Here is a 14,233-nt window from a genome sequence, read left to right on the forward strand (position 1 = left end):
TCCAGGCAGTGGCTGGAGATCTCCCGGAATTACAACTGGTCTCCAGGCCACAGAGATCAGTTCATCTGGAGAAAATGGCTACATTGGGGGGGGGTGGACTCTATGGAATTATGCCATGCCAAGGTCCTTTCCCTCCCCAAACCCCACTTTCTCCAGGTTTCTCCAGGGGCCAAGCTACAAGTGAGGAACGACACTTGAACGGCAAGTGTATTTCTCCCTGTTCACTTGCCCTCCACTCAATCCGCTTGCCGTTCAAGTGTCATTTGTCACTTGTAGCTTGGCCCCAGGTTTCACCCCGCCCAGATCTCCAGGAATTTCCTAACCTGGACCTGGCAACCCTGTCTTCGCCTGGGGTGTCTCTCAACAGTTCTGCCCGCTGAAAATTCTCCACGCTGTTTTGAAGGGACTCTGCGGCTCCTTTTTCCAGAGGAGCTCAAGGGAACAGGGCTTTCTTCTGAGATGCGGTTCTTTTTCTTGAAGGCAAAGCCTGCCTTCCCTCCTGCTCGGTGCCGTGTTGTTTATGACCAGGATTCGGCAGCTCCTGCGTCTGGACTCTGCAGTGAACTCCCCAGGCACATCCTCGGCCAAAGTGCAGCAATCGTGTAGGTGGAAGCTGCATCCGCTGGACACGTGCCCGGGCAGCTGAAACGCCAAAGAGCCACACTTCTGGCCAGCAGCTTGTGTGGCCTTAGGAAAGCGCGGCTCGCATTTCTGGCCGCTTGTTGACCCAGCTCTGCATGGGTGTTGCAGGAAATTGTCTGTTGGAAGCATGATTCGGTCACCCAAATGACACCCCGTGCGATAAATATTAGGCTTGGTGTGCAGTCATTTTTTAAAAAAAAAATCACCCACACAATTCATTTTTCCCTGTATAAGTCATTTCCTGTGTGATTTTATAAAACTTGTTAAAAATACCTCTGTCAAAAAGGGTATTTTGAAAAACAGCTCTTCATAGGGCTTTACTGTGTTTTATTTTGCAACAATAGACTAACATGGCCACCCACTCGCACGTCTGTCTGTCTGTCTGTCTGTCTGTCTGTCTCTCTCTCTCTCTCTCTATATATCTCTGTCTGCCTGCCTGCCTGCCTGCCTGTCTATGGTGTAGTGGTTAAGAGCGGCAGGACTCTAATCTGGAGAGCTGGGTTCGATTCCCCACTCCTCCACTTGAAGCCAGCTGGGTGACCTTGATTCTGTCTCAGCTCTCTCAGAGCTCTCTCAGCCCCACCCACCTCACAGGGTGTTTTGTTGTGGGGATAATAATAACATACTTTGTTAAGTTGGGTGTTAAGTTATCTTGAAGGGCAGTATATAAATCGAATGTTGTTATTGTTGTTGCTGTTGCTGTTGTTGTTGTTATATCTATCTGCCCCGACCTGCCTGAACTTGTCAGATCTCAGAAGCTAAGCAGCGTCGGCCTTGGTTAGTAGTTAGATGGTAGACCACCAATGAAGACCAGGGCTGCAGAGGCAGGCAATGGCAAGCCACCTCTCTTAGTCTCTTGCCCTGAAAACCCCATCAGGGGGTCACCATAACTCAGCTATGACTTGAGGGCACTACGCACACACCTGTCTATCTATTTGCCCCTCTGGCCAAGACTCTCAGCCCTCCCTGCTGGCCCTCAGAAGGGCCTTGTGGCTTGCACTGGGGGACATTCCAGTCTGAGGTCATTCTGGCTACGAGGCCCTGAAAACACGTACCCTCCACAACCATGCTCAATTCTATTTTTTAAAAAAAATCCTTCTGGCTCATAAAACATTTCACAGCAATGAGCTAATTGAGGAAATTACAAAGAAATCCCATGTTATTTTATGAAGGAATACCATTTTGTGTATCCAGAACCCACAGCCAGCCAAGTTCGCCGGATGACTCTGAGAGTTGAGCTGCAGCTTCCTCCTGATGTACCCTGGTTTGAGGCAGCAGTTTTAAAAACGTTTGCTCGGTTTGTCATCTGGATTTCTAATCGGAGGGAGGGGGGTATTGAGGAATCCTGTTTAGGGGTTGGAAAGGGGGTGATGCCCAGCTTTACGATTCCGTAGCCCCAGCAGGCCTCAAGTGTCTGAGGCTGAGCACTCCAGAAAAGGAAGAGAAGGAAGTTTGTCTATACGTAGCAAATTGCCTCTTGGCCACCAGGGTCCATGACTGAAGTTCCTCTGGTTTTTTACAAATATTCCCCCTGGCTTCACTGCGCCAGAGGTCACTTGCATGCAAAGTTGCGTAGGGACCGTTCCCAGGCCAAGCCATCCAGGCCGCTGTTCCAGGTGGAAGAGTGAGGAAGGTGCCGCGCCAGACGGCTGGGGTTCAGCTTGCTCTCAGCCGTCAGAAAAGCCCCCACCTCCCCAATTTTAGAGGCAGTTAAAATCCTCAAATGCACAGACTGCTCAAGGGAGGTGCGTGCTTCTGCTTTGCTGGCATCACGTTTATGCCAGTCCTAAAGCCTGGCAGAAGGCAGGGTGGAGCTCCTCTCTCCTTGGTGGAAAAACAGACCTCTTCTAGTCCACAAAGCCCTGCCTGGTTATTGGTACAAACAAGACATTGCTGGCAGGAGAGACAAAGCCCTGGTGTGCCCCCCACCCCAGCATTCAGAGCACTAGGGGTTATATAAGTCAAGCTTTGGCTTTGCTCAGCTGGCACAGCCCCCAGTAGTGAAACAGACCACACACAAAAAATAATGACTGATGCTTATAGAGGACTAGAAAGTCCTGCCCAAGCCTCTGAGATGGCAAAATGAGTGGTGGAAAGAGGAAGCGGTGGGCACAGAAATGCCAATCCAGACAATCCTATTTGGTGGGAACACTGGCAAACTGTTCTGGCTGGATGAGTCCCCTGTCAGGAAGAATGCTTCTCCTCTCCTCTTGCGGCACCAGCGATCCCTGAAGCCAGGTAGCAAGGCAGCCAAACCGTGGTCAGCACCAAACATTTCCAAAAGTACTTAAATGCTGTAAAGAATGGGCGTGAGTTTGGTTGGGTCTTAGTTACTATTCAATTATATGCTCCTAATTATTGGTGGACAAGGGTAAAAATTCAGTTGGGCGCACGAATGAGTCCTGCAGTTCTCTGAACCACAGTCCTTTTCTTGGCAAGCGGGAGGTCTAAAGCCAACACCCCAAACAACAGAACTACTTTGAACATTAAAGAGGAATCAGAATTCTGATCCAAGCAAACCAGGACCCTGCCGGCAAAACGCCCTGAGAGGCCAGAGACAGATTCTGTTCTTGGGAAGGGCTTGTGGTCTGGAAGAATCCAGATGCCTCCTCTGTTTGGTTTCTCGCTGCATGGGACATTCCACTCCTACAGGCCTCTCCTAAAGATGTTTGCTCAGGAACAAGAGACACTGAGCTCATCGGACTGGGTGTCCTTAAGAGAGCTTCTCTTTGCAATGTTCTCAAAGAGGAAGGATTTGGGAGGGGTCCGTGACATCTTGCTGCCTCCCCAAAGTAGGATTGCCAACCTCCAGGTAGTGGCTGGAGATCTCACAGAATTACAGCTGATCTTCAGGCCACAGAGATCAGTTCCCCTGGAGAAAATGGCTGCTTTGGAGGGGGGACTCCATGGCATTATACCATGCTGAAGTCTCTTCCCTCCCCAAACCCTGCACTCTCCAGCCTTTACCCTCCAAATCTCCAGGTATTTCCGAACCCAGAGTTGGCAACCCTACCTCGAAGTGAGTGGTCATGTCCTGAGAGCGAAGGCCCCAGCACTCCCTAAGGATGAGACTCCTGGGCCGTGCCCCTTGGGCTTTGCACTGTTGGGTCAGAACCCCCAAAGGATTGGGTATCCCAGGCAGTCGCTGACCCTGTAGCCAGGTCAGGACCCTGCCAGTAATGCAGTGAGAACAGGCCAATTCTACCATCATTTTCTTACGAGATACTTTGAAGTTCTCTCTCATGTTATTTGTACTAATGCAGCGTAGAAGAAGGCAGAAGAGAATTTTTTGGCTGAAGGAGGCAATTTTGGATTGAAGAGTAAATGTTTTCCGTCAAGCTGACCTTTTTTTGCTTCGTAGCTGCTCTCCACTATTGCTGCCGCTGGTCTGTTGTTTTAACTTTTAAAAATGTTTCCAAAGTTATGCATCACTCCAAGCATCTTTTGTGGAGAATGAGCATATACCAATGACCAAATGTAAAGACGAGCAAAGGCTCAGGGTTTTTTTTAAAAAAATAGTCCTTATGGTCCAATTTTACACAATCCCCAAAAAGACAAGCAGAAGATACAGAGCGAAGTGACTTCTGTCTTGCCTGCCTGCCACCTTTTGAAAACGAAAGATACAGTACCAGTGTTAAGTTCACAAGACGGTTTCTGGCAAAGTTTTCATCTCGCTTCATTGGTAACGCATATCTAACCTGGGATGAATAACACTTAAAATGCTTGAGGACATGGGTGGGGCCTACACAAGCTCAGACCAAGGATTATTCCTTTGCAAGAATCCCAGAAACCAGCAGGCACCAGGTGGTCCCCTGGAAATTGGCCCATCGTTTCCCACGGCCTCAGCATCCCTTCTGGCAATCCCAGGCAAGCTCAAGGAATCAATGTGCATCCCCTACGAGATGGCACTTACTAATACAATGTATGCCCCTTGGACATTTATCCTGACGTCTGGAAACAGCCTCAACCACTCCATTTTTTTATTGGAACATTTTATGCCACCTCTCCAGGGAACCTGCACAAGGCAGCTTACAAAATAAAGGGTTGAGTCTCTCTGAGCAAAGAGGAGTCTATAGTCATCTAGACAATCTGAACTGCTACGACCAGCAAGAGGCAAATGGTGGCAAGCTGGACAGGGTGGAGGTGCTGGCATTACAAAAATCAAAAATGATGTCAGGATGTGAGAGTGCTCTAGGATTTGGGGGGAAATCTATGGTTTAAGATAGAGTTTTTGTTTGAATCCTAGAGCTCCCTCTCTCATAGTGTAGTGACATCATGCCTGTGTTTTGTCAGAAGTGATGTTGCACGCTGGTGCAATGCTGCCACGCCCGTCTCTGCTCCCAAAGTGCTCTTAAGGGCTCCAGAGTGCAGCTTGTTAACTCTATGATCATCTGATCCAATCCCACTTATTTCACAACTGAATTAGCTTTCTGGGCGCAAAGGAAGGGTACTTAGATGTGAGCTCCAAATACTTTTAAGTCCTAAATGCAGGGCTTTTTTTCAGCTGGAACGCGGTGGAACGGAATTCCGGCACCTCTTGAAAATGGTCACATGGCCGGTGGCCCCACCCCCTTATCTCCAAACAGAGGAGAGGGGCAATCTAAACTCCCCTCTGTCTGGAGATCAGGGGGTGGGGCCACCGGCCATGTGACCATTTTCGCCGAGGGTGATTTAAACTTTTAAAAACTCCCCCCTTGTTCCAGCTGACCCAAAATGACGTCATTGTGCGGTCCTGAGTTCCACCACCTCTTTTCCCAGAAAAAAAGCCTTCCCTAAATGTGTCATTCTTACGCAGAAGAGGAGCTACCTCTCAACAGAGACTCATTCCCAGTCACTCTCGTCAAGAGGCAACAGTTAAAATAAGCCTTATAGAAATGAGAGACACATTTACTGAAAGGTATAACCCCATTTAGGCCAGGGGTCTCTGTGACACTTGTTGACACCTTTCCTCAAGCCCACAAAGTGTTTTTAGGAAGTAGGCCTGGCCAGGTGGGACTTTTTGAGTTTTCGATGTTTATGGCATCATGCTGACAGTAACTTTATGGAATACGCTTTGCCGGTGCAAATTATTCTTAAAACACAGCGGGACTTGATTCTAAGTAAACACGATTGGGCTGCGCAGCTAAAATAGTTAACCGGAGGTTCTAATGAAGTCATCACATCGTCCCAGTTTTAATGTATTTTTATCATTCGAGCAGAAGTGGATAATAACATCACTACGTCAGATTTTGTTCACTTTTTAGAGAGCATTTGTGCTCCTTTCAAAATCCGTCCAGAATATCTCTCTTACTGTACACAGCACCAACTGTCATTGTTGCAAGTAATAGTGCAAGTTAAAAATGACAGGGCTCATGAGGAAAGGGCTTGTGTAATGGAGAAGAAGCATCCTGCCCCCCCCCCGCCCTTTTCCTTTTGCAAAATGGACATGAAGATCAGGGTTTCTTAGCTTGCTCAGTATGTATACTTATTTTGTGCATACGCGAGAAAATACTTTTAATTACAATATGCTAATTTTAAAAGGCATCTTGTTAAACCAAGCTTCTGTCTAAAATGTTGAATTCCTACAGTCAGAGTTACGCATAACCTCAATCTCTGACATTTTGTGGTTGGCTCTGCCTCCTGTGGTTGCTCCCACCACCTACTGTCAGAATTTTAAAGGTTCCTCCAGGTTGAAAAAGTTGGGGATTCCTGCCTTAGGTTTTGGGTTGGCACCAATGACCATCCCATTAAGTTCGTAGTCCTATGTAAGACGCTTCCATGGAAGCGAAGTTCACAGCAATTGATAGGACATTTCTATGTGGGTGTGTGGGTGTGTGCACGGAATACTTCCAAAAATTACAGAAAACAAAGCTCTAAGAAGAGCAAGGAAAAATAACAAATACGACTTTAATATTAGCTGCATATCAAGTCCAATAAGACTAACACAATTGGTGGTAGGATATGAGCTTTTGCGAGTCACACAGCTCACTTCTTCAGAGGAAGAAGTAAGCTGTGACTCACGAAAGCTCATACCCTACCACAAATTTTGTGAGTCTTATAGTTGCTACTGGACTCTCCCTCTTTTCTGCTGCCACAGACAGACTAACACAGCTACCTATCTTCATCTATCAAGACCAAGACCCTGAAATAGTATCAAAGCTGTAGTTAATATTAACAAAACAAATTCTGCCACATGATAGACTGTGACCAGCCGTTCTCCTTCAGACTCAACTTCCTGTTGCAATCTGGGAGAACGGCATTGGCCTACCTTACAGGCTTGCTGTAAAGACAACGTGAACTTCTTTGAGTACTTCAGGCCACTACTTGAATGCTAAGTATTATTATCAAGAATTAGGTGCATGCAGGAAGTACCACCAAAACGGCAGAGATTGTTAGAGGGACAAGCCCATGACCATTGAACAACACACCTCTGACGCTCATGGGAAACAGGCAACTCCCACTTTGAGGTATGGCTGGGATCCAGCCTCTGAAACTTCCAGCTTGGGTTCACGTTATGAATCCTGACTCAGCCCACCATTCAAAGCTTCTCTAGAATGGAGTGAGTCATAGATTTGGACCAGGGTTGGCTCTGGGGCTTGCGGTGCAAAACGCTTCCAGTGCGTCTTTTCCCTTAGCATGCCGTACCATCATGCGCAGGCGCAAACACATATCCTTGCGGGTGCGGGAACAGAGCGTGATGCTCTTGGCACACTGCCAAGGCTGAAAGCAGTGCAAAAGAGACGTGCTCGATTTCCCCCAGGAGCCTCTCCCAGAATGGGACAGGGAAATGCCCCAGACGTCCCCTCTGGCCCTTCAAGGGTGATCTCTGGTTCCTGGTGGGAGCAGACGGGCCAAGTATTTTACTTGGCAGTGGGCCCACTGCTAGGCAGTCAGCCTCAGTAAATGCCCCGTCCTGCCAACCCCTGACACTGGCGCCAACCTGGGCAGTTTCCTCACTTCCTTAAAATAGCGGCATGCTCCCAGAACACTGGCAGCTTCTTCGTGTGTTAGTCTGTAACAGCAAAATAGAAAAGAGTCCAGTAACACCTTTAAGACTAACCAACTTTATTGTAGCATAAGCTTTCGAGAACCACAGCTCTCTTCGTCAGCTGCATCTGTAGCATAAGCTTTCGAGAACCACAGCTCTCTTCGTCAGATGCATCTGTAGCATAAGCTTTCGAGAGCCACAGCTCTCTTCGTCAGATGCATCTGTAGCATAGGCTTTCGAGAACCACAGCTCTCTTCGTCAGTTGCATCTGTAGCATAAGCTTCCGAGAGCCACAGCTCTCTTCGTCAGATGCATCTGTAGCATAAGCTTTCGAGAACCACAGCTCTCTTCGTCAGATGCATCTGTAGCATAAGCTTCCGAGAACCACAGCTCTCTTCGTCAGATGCATCTGTAGCATAAGCTTCCGAGAACCACAGCTCTCTTCGTCAGATGCACCTGTAGCATAAGCTTTCGAGAACCACAGCTCTCTTCGTCAGATGCACCTGTAGCATAAGCTTTCGAGAACCACAGCTCTCTTCGTCAGATGCATCTGTAGCATAAGCTTCCGAGAACCACAGCTCTCTTCGTCAGATGCATCTGTAGCATAAGCTTCCGAGAACCACAGCTCTCTTCGTCAGATGCATCTGACGATGCATCTGATGAAGAGAGCTGTGGTTCTCGAAAGCTTATGCTGCAATAAAGTTGGTTCATCTTACCGGTGCTGCTGGACTCTTTTCGATTGCAGCAGAGCACCCCAGTGCCTGGAGATGGGTCCAGACGTGCGCAGGGTATCTCCTTGCCTTAGTGACGGAGGATGGTGATGTCTCTTTTGCAGGCAGTCTTCAGGCCACCCGGGCCTTGATGGTGGCGAGCATCCTCCTGGGCATCATTGCGTCTTTCGTTGCGATGATCGGAATGAAGTGCATGAAGTGCATGGAAAGCGATGAACCCAAGAAGATGTTGATGGCTGTGATTGGCGGCATCGTCTTCTTGGTCTCAGGTGAGTCACGTTTCCAGACAGAAGGAAGCCCATCTTCAGCCGGGGGTTTTCTTTTCTGTGAAACATGGTCGGTGAGAGATGTCATACATGATTCCTAAAAGCTAAAACTCCGCATGTGGGGTGGTGGTGGCAGTAGGGTTGCCAGGCCTCAGCCGATAACCCTTGGAAGCAGGGCTCATTTTGAGGGGGAACGCGCCAGAATGCAGTTCTGGCAGTTCCCCAAAGAGGTCATGTAACAGGTGGTGCCGCCCACCTGACTCTCAGCCATTTTGGACCCGTTTCAGCCTGGATTGGGGCCGAAACGGCCCGGACTGGGCCTCTGACGGGTGGTGGATCACTCTCCTGCTCATCAGCGGCCTGATCCTGACCATTTGGGGCCCCTTTTTGGCCATTTTCAGCCCCTTTTTGCCATTTTCGGCCCTGAATAGCCAGGATTGGGTCCCAAGCCACCAGGATAGGTGATGTCAGGGGGTGTGGCATATGCAAATCAGTTATGTTAATGACACATTTCTGGTAATGGCAAGAGGCGTGGCATATGCTAATGAGTTGTGCTAATGAGTTCCTCCTGCTCTTTTTCTACAAAATGACCCTTGTTTTCACACTGATGCCAGTTCAAGTAAAACCGGTGACCTCATGGGATGCTCTTGGGTTAACAAAAACTCTGCGGTAAAACCATAGCGATTTTGCAAATCCTAGCATGTCTGTGTTGTCAAGTTGTGTTTGGTGTAGTGGTTAAGAGCGCGGGACTCTAATCTGGAGAGCCAGGTTTGATTCCCCACTCCGCCACTTGAAGCCAGCTGGGTGACCTTGGGCTAGTCACAGCTCTCTCAGAGCTCTCTCAGCCCCACCCACCTCACAGGGTGATTGTCGTGAGGATAATAATAACACACTTTGTAAACCACTTTGAGTGGGCATTAAGTTGTCCTGAAGGGCGGTATATAAATCGAATGTTGTTGTTGTTGTTGTTGTTATACCAGAACTGATGGCAGTATGCCAACACAATGCCCAGTGCATGTCCCAGTACCTCATGGGCAAAACAACAGTGTCAGGAGGTCTCCCACTATGGCAGGAGACCCGGCCACCTTGGTATCTAGTGTGCACTCACCTGTACAAACACAGCTCCTGTTTTAATTTGCTGCAGCTCTTTTTAAACATACCTACTTTATTAATGATTAGAATTTTTTTAAAAAAATCAGCTCAGTGAAGTGTTCCGCATGACATCGTGGAGGGATAAGTGTGAGGGTCTCACCTACTAGGAAATTCTGGCAGGGCTGTAAAGGCAGCAGTTCCAGTTACGGTTGTGCTGCATTTGGGAAATAAATTGAATTACTGGAAATGTCAGATGCACCCAAGAGTGCTTAAAAGATGCCATTTTTCTCTGGCTGCCAATAGGATTCATACAAATGCCGTTAGGGCTTCGGTTTGTCATCTCCAAGCTCTGGTATTGAGCAGCCCATATTGTAGGTTCTATAGACAGATCTCCTCGTGCACTCTTGAACCCATTGCCTGACAAAGCTATGCAGGCTGCATGCCTCTTTTTCAAAACTTTGCCTGTTGACTGACTGCCCGTTCTCTTTGTCCCATATCTGCTCCCAGGATTTGCAGCCTTGGTGGCCACATCTTGGTATGGAAACCGCGTGGCTCGGGACTTCTTCAACCCTTATACACCAGTCAACACCAGGTAATTGGATCCTGACAGCAACAATACAGGGTCATGGGTGAGCACTGGGTCTCCAAGGTTTACTTCCAGACTCCAGAAGTCCAAAGGGTCATCTCCTTAAAGTCATGGGGACAATTGCAGGAATTTTCAAATGGTTTGTGAAGAACGTGGATTTTCTCTTTCCTCTCCCTCCCCTAGACACTGATAGAAAAATTGAAATATGTATAGCAGATACATTTATATTGCCCTGACCTGGACAGCCCAGGTGAGCCTGATCTCATCAAATCTTAGAAGCTAAGTAGGGTTGTCCTTGGTTAGTAATTGGATGGGAGACCTCCAACGAAGACCAGGGTTGCAGAGGCAGGCAATGGCAAACCACCCCTGTTAGTCTCTTGACATGAAAACCCCACCAGAGGTTGCTGTAAGTCAGCTATGACTTGAGGGCACTCTTCAGTACCACGTTTATATTGCCTAGGCTTGGAATATTCCAGCCTCAAAGATTTGGGTCCAGTAACACCTTAAAGACCAACTAGATTTCCAGAGCAAGAGTCCAGTAGCACCTCTACGACTAACAAAATTTGTGGTAGGGTATCTGAAGAAGTGAGCTGTGAGTCTGTGACTCACAAAAGTTCATACCCTGCCACAAATTTTGTTAGTTTTATAGGTGCCACTGGGCTCATGCTCTTTTCAGGTGAAAAAACATGTCACATAAAAGACGAGTTTTTAAAAACTCTGTTGATATTCCTTACCAATTACCAGCCTGGGAAATTCCTGGAGATTTGGGAGTGGAGCCTTGGGAGGGTGGGGTTTCAGGAGGGGAGTGACTTCAGCAGGCTAAAATACCATAGAGTCCACCCTCCAAAGCAGTCATTTTCTCCAGGGGAACTGATCTCGGTAGTCTAAAAGGCAGGGATGACTCAGACCAATGAAATCTCCCGGTGTAAATGTTGTACCAGTTAAACTTTTTATCAGTGCTGAAAATATGTCAGTTTGACTTATTGATCTTCAGGAATGAGCGGCAGTGGGAAATATAGGGAATGGTTAGCAGTGGCTAATGTGTAATTGAATTTTCGTCCTTCCTCCAGATTTGAATTTGGGCAAGCTCTCTTCATTGGCTGGGCAGCCGCTTCTCTGACCATCTTGGGAGGGGCCTTCCTGTGCTGTTCTTGTCCACGAAGGGAGACCTCCTACCCACCGTCCCGGCCGTACCCAAAGAGCGCCCCCTCTGGAGGAAAAGATTACGTATAATACCAAACGGAGACGGAGTTTGAGCCACTTCCTTGGCACTGAAGAAGGAACCCCAAGGGATGGCGCCTTCCTGCCTTCCCTCCCGGAGCAGAGCAGACAGCTTTGGCCCCCGGCTCTCCCTTTCGTAAAAGAAATGTGTATATTTATATATATAAGGGGTGTGTGTATGTGTGTGTACGTGTGGTGTGTGCATTGTGTATGTTATATAACCACCGCTGATCCGGGTTGTATGATTCTTCCTTGCCCTTCTGTTTGATAAGGAAGCCCAGCCCCGGGCATGTAGATAGTCGCTACGCAATATCAGCAAGGAATCCAGACTTAAGGGAAATTTCACTTTGGTTGGGAGTACAGAAGAAGCAACTAAGTTGTGTTTTCTCGGCTCCTCCTCTTCCCAAAGAGGGCTGTACTGCCGACTTCCTTGTCACCCAAGTCCCTTTGTACATATTCCTTTATAAAAGCACTAGAAGATGTTTGTGTTGTGCAGGAGGCCAGGCGTGTCCAATCAGAGACAAGGCTTTTAGAGGGGGCATCTGTTCCTCTCTTCTCGGTATGCAGACAAATCAGGAAAAAAAATTAACTGTAGAGCACAGGATGGGACCATACCGATTCTTCACAGACCTGGAGCTTTCAAGCTTCCAGAAAAAACCCAGTGAAGGAGGTCCCAAAGCTCCTGCTGCAGAAAAAAAGCCCAAACCCAAACACACTTTTCTTAGGGCCAGACACTGAGAAAAACTTCACTTGAACGAGGATTGAGGTTTATAGGCCAACTCAGCTAGGGTTGTACTCGCTGAAAAACGTGGTTTACAAATCTGTAAAATGACATGACAGTCAGTCCGGGAAGATCAATCAGAGGAGATAAAGAATGGAGTTGATGGCCTTGGTAGGCCATAAATCAAAACCCTTTGATCCGGTCTCTACAGCATCCACCACACTGTGGGATCTAAAGAGCCACCTAGTCAACATGCAAGCCAATGCAGTCATGTACGTATATACTAGAATTGGTTTACTCTTTTACCAATGTTGTGAATGTCTAGAGAGCCTTCAAAAATTCTCTAGGTGCTACATTGGAGAGACCTAACTTGGACTTTCCATTGATAGTATCAGCACACAATAAATGGAAGTATTTCCCACCTTCCCTACCCCTGAACTGAGTTGGCGCTGGTGTGAATATTTGAGGCCCGGATTCAGTTATCCGCACTGCTATGAACCCCACTGGGCCTCTTTGGGGAAGTCACTTTGCTTTCAGTCAAACTCGCCTCCCTTTGCAAAAATCAGGTTGCAGATCAGACCAAGTCTATGCCCAGAAAAACCTGAGGGGGGAAGATTTTTCTATGGGGAACTTGTATAAAGTGTTAAGCATTTTCAATAAAAGTAATCTTTTTATAAAGAAATCATGTCCCACGTTTGGTGTTTATGTCTGTATTTGCGTCTGGCAAGAAGGACCATGTATGGGCTTGATTCAACATTTGGGGGGAGACTGCTCTTGGAACCGGCTCCTGAGTGCTGCAATGAAGTTGGGTCAGGAAAAAAGAGCCCAAAGTTGTAGTTATCCAATACGGCTGTGGGACAATAGATTCAGGATTAGAGATGGGCACGAACCAGAAAAATACCGAACTGTGCAGTTCGTGGTTCATCGCGTATCGCAAGCAAAAAACCATGAATTTTCACAAACTTGCCCCGGTTCGTGAACTGATTCATTTGGTTTGTGAAAACATTTCTAGGGCAGCAGAAGGTCTGCAGAAAGCGCCCCCCCCTTGCCTAGGAAACTGATTGATTGGCACCAGGCTGTCTGCAGTGACAAACCGAAAAATGAACCAAACGAACCGGCCTAAAGTTCATGGCATTTCGTTAGAAATGGGCTCTGATGAACCACCGGTTTGCGAACCACGAACCGGCCCTGTTCATGACAAACTTTGGTTCGTATTTCGGTTCGTGCCTGTTTCTATTCAGGATGGAAAAACGAAAGTACTTCTTTGAACTACATTTCAGTGCTGTTAAGATGTAGCCTAGACGGCATTAAGGGAGGATTAGGCAAATTCTGGGGTGCAGGATCCATTTGTGGCTGCTAGTCAGAACCGCTAAATGGATCCTCTGTGCTGTCTACACATTTCTGGCTTCTTTTTGCACACAACCTGAGATATACGAAGAAGAATCAGGATGGGGAGGACCCTGCAGGACGCCGTCGGTATGTGCTACAGTTCAGTGAGCCTGGGAGCTGTGGGTGTTGGACAGTGAGCAGCCAGAACAGAGCTGACAACTAGGCACAGAGGAAGCAAGTTGCCAGCAGGCTGGCACTGGGCCCATTTCCCCCTTCCTATCGCTGCAAGAACTGTCTAGAGAACCTCTTTACATACGTGAGACAAACCAAACCACCTTCAAATCCCTAATTAGGGATGAAGGAAACTGCAGAGAAACCTGAAGAGCTGGCTCTTGGCCGAGCTTGTTGGAGCTGTTTGTTTCCACCCTGGCAGAGTTTGGGGCCCAGGATGGGGTTTTTGTTCCTAGTTTCAGCCTGTCAATTAGGCCTGGATTCCCACTGCGACGAAATGTTTCTGGTGTCCATCGCTCCCTTCAAAGACTCCTTGAAGTTTCCTGGGCCTGACACAAAAGTGCCCACTCCATCAGAGTAGCTAGGCCAGGAACGGGTGAAAGGGTAACGCTGTGCTTGCCAAAAACTTTGCAAGAGCCCTCCTGGGTCAGACAAAGAGGCCATCGA

At 47.8% G+C, this 14,233-nt stretch overlaps 1 protein-coding gene across 1 annotated transcript in view; it reads left to right on the forward strand.

Annotated features, from left to right (window-relative positions):
* CLDN1 (claudin 1) overlaps nt 1–12,913 on the forward strand; it is a 30,856-nt gene extending 17,943 nt beyond the window's left edge. Inside the window, exons 2-4 of the mRNA XM_054983006.1 lie at nt 8,445–8,609; nt 10,206–10,290; nt 11,355–12,913. Coding sequence (XP_054838981.1) covers nt 8,445–8,609; nt 10,206–10,290; nt 11,355–11,517 — 413 coding nt within the window. The 3' untranslated portion in view covers nt 11,518–12,913. The remainder of the gene's footprint in view (nt 1–8,444; nt 8,610–10,205; nt 10,291–11,354) is intronic.
* The last annotated feature ends 1,320 nt before the right edge of the window (nt 12,914–14,233 follow it).

The sequence above is a fragment of the Eublepharis macularius genome, chromosome 6 (assembly GCF_028583425.1).
Source record: "Eublepharis macularius isolate TG4126 chromosome 6, MPM_Emac_v1.0, whole genome shotgun sequence".
Taxonomy (NCBI): Eukaryota; Metazoa; Chordata; class Lepidosauria; order Squamata; family Eublepharidae; genus Eublepharis; species Eublepharis macularius.